General features: G+C 49.4%; 1 protein-coding gene across 1 annotated transcript in view; it reads right to left on the bottom strand.

Moving 5' to 3' along the window:
- Positions 1–2,249: 2,249 nt before the first annotated feature.
- LOC136956370 (catenin alpha-2-like) overlaps positions 2,250–6,000 on the bottom strand; it is a 64,969-nt gene continuing 61,218 nt past the window's right edge. Inside the window, exon 7 of the mRNA XM_067250274.1 lies at positions 2,250–2,939. Within this exon, the coding sequence (XP_067106375.1) occupies positions 2,250–2,939 (690 nt within the window). The remainder of the gene's footprint in view (positions 2,940–6,000) is intronic.

Here is a 6,000-nt window from a genome sequence, read left to right as displayed (position 1 = left end):
AGAGACATAGACAAATACACACATACACATACACCTGTTCTTCTCAGAGAGACACACACTCAGAGCAGATGCATTACCAGGTACACGCCATGACATCAACACCTCTACAAATGTGTAGAGGTGTTTTGCTGACACGAGAGGAATACAGTCTGTTCTTACGAGTGTAAAGCTAGACAAAACTCCATGAGCTCCATGCTGGAGCTTTTTGTGCATTCTGGGGCTGAGCATGTTCCTGCACCTAAAACAATGGTCTCTTGAAGAGTACATCCAGTCAGATGCCTCTCTAGCTGTCAGCTTCAATAACTCCCTCACACAGTGAGGACACACAACACACGCACACCGTCATTTGATGGAACTACAATCATTTGATGTCCCTGGATGTGAAACATCCTCCCCAAATGCCCATCGTGGGAAAGAGGTGGAGAGGCCTGGGACCAGATGATCTTCTGGCCTTGGCAGATCCATCACTGGAGGGCCACTAGGGGGGGCGCTATAGATCCAGAGCTATGGGCTGAGCCTCATGGATCCGTGCCTGTGGAAAAGGGGAGCGATCCCTATGGATTCCGCACACAGGGTACCGCTCCAGTGTAGATCTCGCTTCCCTTCAGCTGTCATTGTCGTCTTGCTTCTCTCCTCTCAGCACATATGCACAGATCCTCATTAGGGCTTCATCTCTGCCTTGTAAACAGCACTGTCTCAGGTTGGAGAGAGGGCCAATTACTGCGACATAATCAGCAACCAGTAAAGTGCCATCTCCCCGGTCCATTACACATACAGGCCAGAGCCCTGTCTGAATAAACAAGCCTGTGTCAAACACATTGATCTGACAACTTGGACAATTTAAACAGTTTGAGCTGAGTATCATTGACATGGTAGAAAGTACCGGTAGATCTTTTGTATTATCGTGGTACGAAGCTAGTGAGTAAAGCGATAGGACTGACGTTTAGTGGCAGTGATTGATTATAGTTAGCGAGGCTTATAGCTTTCTCTAGGTATCCCAGGCATGCTTTTTGCAAAGGCTACATTTTAGATGTCGGTGTGTATGCCGGAGAGAGCGAGAGATACTGAGATAAATATTGAGATAGAGAGATTGAGACAGAGAGACAGAGAGACAGAGAGAGAGAGAGAGAGAGAGAGAGAGAGAGAGAGAGAGAGAGAGAGAGAGAGAGAGAGAGAGAGAGAGAGTGGAGAGAGCCACCGTGAATCAGCATGTTCAGTGGAGAGGACATCACTTTCTCTGTCTCTCTCCGCAGCACATCTTCACAAGCAAATCAGGCAGCTTTCAGGTGAGCACAACTCCCACACGCACCAGCAGACATGCTACATGAGTCATCCCAGAGAGGGACAAATAAAGACAGAAAAAAGGAGAGAGAGAGAGAGAGTAGGAGGCAGACAGTGAGGCCAGACGAGTACACAGATTGATATACTAATTACCCAGAAACCCTATTCCTCTGGTAGGAATACATTTCCATGCATTAGAGCTGGTCTCCTCTGCCACTGGCTTTGTTGGACGACAGTACCTCCAACCTCACAGCCCCTCCAGCCTCTAAAGCCTCTCTCCAGCCTCTCAGCCTCTTCAACCACTACAATCTCTCCAGTCCCACTCTCCTCTACAACCACTCCAGCCTCTACAGACTTTCCAACCTCTCAACCTTTTCAAGCTCTCTCTAGCCTCAGCCTCTCTCGTCTCTCCGGCCTCCACAGTTTCTCCTGCCTCGAGCCTCTCCGTGTCCACATAAACCAAGGCGAAGGGCAGAGGCAGCCTGGCACCAGGCAGCTAGACCACAGCCCAATAAGTATGCAGCTCAGATACACGCTGAAATACTGCCGCACTCTCTCTCTCTCTCTCAAGACAGAGAGGGAGGGGCATGGAGAGAGTGGAAGCTGTAGACACACACACACACACAGCACACCAGTCAGCACACACGCACAGCACATACAGTGCAGGCATGCCCACACGGGGGCCCATGAGCCTTGTCACTCCCCATGTCTGTCTGGGGATCTCCGGCGTTCAGCCTCATCATCATCCCCATGCTGTGCATCTGGGCTCCCCGCAGCACCAGGGCTCTGTGTCAGGTATTAGCTCTAATGTGACACTCGTCTTTATGCCCCCTGACGCATTAACACAACGGCTTTGGTGTGGACTGCTCGTCGGTAATATGAGGAGCGACGCCGCCCTATGACACGGGTCTGTCGCTGCCCCCCCCTCCCCCCACCCCCCGCCCCCATCCTCTTTGAAGTGGCTGATGCTACAGCTGGGATGAGAGGCTGCCAGTCACGCTCTCAGGGACCATGGGAATCCAGTTATGGTTTGGGATGAACATGAGCCGAGCTGAGCAGGAGCGTGTGCTGTGTGACTGTCCACATGCAGAGTGCCACAGGGTCATGTACCACAGGGTCATGTGCCACAGGGTCATGTGCCACAGGGTCATGTGCCACAGGGTCATGTACCACAGGGTCATGTGCCACAGGGTCATGTGCCACAGGGTCATGTACCACAGGGTCATGTGCCACAGGGTCATGTGCCACAGGCTCATGTACCACAGGGTCATGTACCACAGGGTCATGTACCACAGGGTCATGTACCACAGGGTCATGTGCCACAGGGTCATGTGCCACAGGCTCATGTACCACAGGGTCATGTACCACAGGGTCATGTACCACAGGGTCATGTACCACAGGGTCATGTGCCACAGGGTCATGTGCCACAGGCTCATGTACCACAGGGTCATGTACCACAGGGTCATGTACCACAGGGTCATGTACCACAGGGTCATGTGCCACAGGGTCATGTGCCACAGGGTCATGTGCCACAGGGTCATGTGCCACAGGGTCATGTGCCACAGGGTCATGTACCACAGGGTCATGTGCCACAGGGTCATGTGCCACAGGGTCATGTGCCACAGGCTCATGTACCACAGGGTCATGTACCACAGGGTCTAAGAGAGATGAGCCTTGGACGAAGGCGCATCAAAAATGCTGAGGTGCTCTTTAATATAGGCTGCAGCCCGTGGACGCAGAGATAGACACATTACAAACATAGACACATGATTTAGGCTCCAGCCCAGGTAAACCCCACCTCTGGACTCAACTACAATACTACTACACATTATTTCACATGTATTTACAGCTCTTGCAGCCATTACATTACCCCTAGGTGCATGATACATTACATTTAGTCATTTAGCAGACGCTCTTATCCAGAGCGTACATACTGTTCACACATCATCAATACAAAATACACTTCATACAGTCATGTAAACCCTTCAAGACAAAAAAACTGTAATTGAAACTACCCACCCTTGGCGTGCTTACTTAACATATAAGTACCCTGGAAATGCCTGGACTGCTTCTCTATGGGATTAATAAAGCCCAGGACAAAGAGGCTGGAAACTGCTCCTTCCATTCAACTTTTCAGACAGAGCATGGAGGGATCGTACGCTGTTTGTGTCTGCCTCACCGTGTGTGTGTGTGTGTGTGTGTGTGTGTGTGTGTGTGTGTGTGTGTGTGTGTGTGTGTGTGTGTGTGTGTGTGTGTGTGTGTGTACAGGTTTTACTATTCTTGTGGAACCAGACAACCCCATCAGTATAAGGAACGAAGGAAAAACTGAAAAATGTGTCTTTTTCCTGGTCTTCACAATTGCAAGTGTTATTTCCACTGAGTTTTGGGAGGTTTAGGTTAAGGTTAGGCACAGCACAATTTTGAATGGGAGAATTGAACATCTTCACTAGAATAGTACAACAAACGTCCTGGTCAGACTAAATAGCTCCCACCTACACAGCTTTGTGTGTGTGTGTGTGTGTGTGTGTGTATATTGTTGTACATGTGTTTTTGTGTAGAGCAAAATAACCCGGAGGACAAACAAATGAAGAGAAAACCGAAAGAGAAAAAATCCAGAGCTTTCACAGGCTTCACCGTATGTGTGTGTGTGTGTGTGAAAAGAAAATGTAACGTGTGTGTGTGTGAATATGTGTTTCTGTCCTTGTGGGCATCGGTGTGTGTTTGTGCATGTTTCACCAGTAGAACAGCAGACAGCGATCTCTCATGAAGCTGCTGAGGGCAGGTGGATGTGTGAAAGATGTACTGATAGCCGAGCCAACACAGAAGGGGAGGGGACTTGTTGTGGGTACGTAGGTGTCCTACTGGATGAGGGGGTGAAAGGTCAGAGGTCAGGAGCAGCCAGCACACCCAAGCGTAGTACAGCATGAGCAACAGACTCTATAGCCAGCACCCTGTGAGCACTTAAATGGACTGAACATGGCTAAGACAGACAACTAAAATATCTTATTAATGTTACTGAACCACACGAGATGTGAGCAGTATAGCTTTGAGCAAGAAGCTTTGAGCAAGAATACATTTTTTTTTTATCTCAGTTTCCAAGGAACTGTGAAAAAAACATGAAAAAGATCCAAAAGCTGTAAAGTAATACAACACTGCCCCCTGGTGTTTAAAACGGATAAGGCCACAGGTGAGGGATGATATTCCCGAGCCACCATTTGGGCTGATGGATGTGACACGTACAGGATGCCGCACCAGCCTGAAACTCACCTAGTCAGAGACAGTGCCCGACATCTGGGAAAGAAGGGCTATTTCGTCAGCTCGAATAGAAAGACTAATCTAATCTGGACTGTGGAAAAACTGAGTAAGGGAGGATGGCAATTATGTGGGTGGGGTGCGGTGTACAGACAAAGGCAATAGCAAATAACAAAGGCAATCGTTTTGACCCAAACCCAATTATCCTAAAAAGCTGACAGCCAGAAGCCTTCTTCAGTCTTCTCATATCAACTAGTGGAGGAAAATAGTTGAAGTGGGGGGGAACACTTTCTGACAGAAAACAGAATCCTCGTAGCTTGCAGTGCAGTGCGACTGCCTCTGACTTGATAAGATGGCTCCTGCAGTAAAGTAGGGATGCTTCAAATTGAAGCTGGGAATATTTATAGATGTAATGCTGCATATATGAGTATCCTCAGTCAACCTACCCAGATCTTGTGGAGCTGGGATGGTGGAGAGGGAGAGAGAGAGAGAGAGAGAGAGAGAGAGAGAGAGAGAGAGAGAGGGGGGGGGGGGGGGGGGGGGGGGATGGCGAGAGAGAGGGAGGGAGGGAGGGAGGGAGGGAGGGAAACAAGTTGAGGTCACCTCCCTCTCGTCTTATTCATGAGCTGCCCTTTTCGCTCGCTCTGTGGCGCCTGGTGCAGAGTGTTTAATATCCTCGGCCAACCTCCGTGTCACTGGCTCTGCATGTTCCTAGCCTTTCCAGGTGCCTCCTATCTTAAATTTACTAATGTTATTTTTGGAGGTGGCAACATTTATAAAGGTTCTGTGTGTACGTTTACAGACTGCATACCAGGTGTTTGGGGTGGGGGGGTGGGGGGGTAACATGCCACCTCAAACCTTCACAAAAGACCATTAAGAGGCTAAGCATCAAACTGTACACTACATAAGAGAATCACAGATCATTCATTAAGATGAATACAAGAGCCAACACCAACAGATCATATGGTATCATGACAGCTTGTGTCTCAATCTGGACTGCGAATGTTGTGTATTTGTTTCTGTCTCTGTACGTGTGTCTGCAAGTGCGTGCATGCAAGTGGCTCTGCATGTGCATGTGTGTGTGTGTCTGCATGTGCATGTGTGTGTGTCTGCGTGTGCATGTGTGTGTGTGTGTCTGCATGTGTGTGTGTGTGTCTGTGTGTGCGTGTGTGTGTGTGTCTGCGTGTGCATTTGTGTGTGTGTCTGCATGTGCATGTGTGTGTGTGTGTGTGTGTGTCTGCGTGTGCATGTGTGTGTGTGTGTGTCTGTGTGTGCGTGTGTATCTGCGTGTGCATGTGTGTGTGTGCGCGTGCATGTGTGCGTGTGCGTGCGTGTGCGCGTGCGCGTGCGTGAGTGAGTGAGTGAGTGTGTGTGTATCATCTCATTACTGTCCCTAGAGGCTAGGTCCAGCAGTGTGGGTTTCTGCCCGGCCGCAGGAATTAAACATGAGCTAGCAGCTCCAAGGAA

The sequence above is a fragment of the Osmerus mordax genome, chromosome 14, assembly GCF_038355195.1.
Source record: "Osmerus mordax isolate fOsmMor3 chromosome 14, fOsmMor3.pri, whole genome shotgun sequence".
NCBI classification, from domain to species: Eukaryota; Metazoa; Chordata; class Actinopteri; order Osmeriformes; family Osmeridae; genus Osmerus; species Osmerus mordax.
The sequence above is the reverse complement of the archived record's forward strand: the minus strand, read 5'-3'. Positions and strand labels throughout refer to the sequence as shown.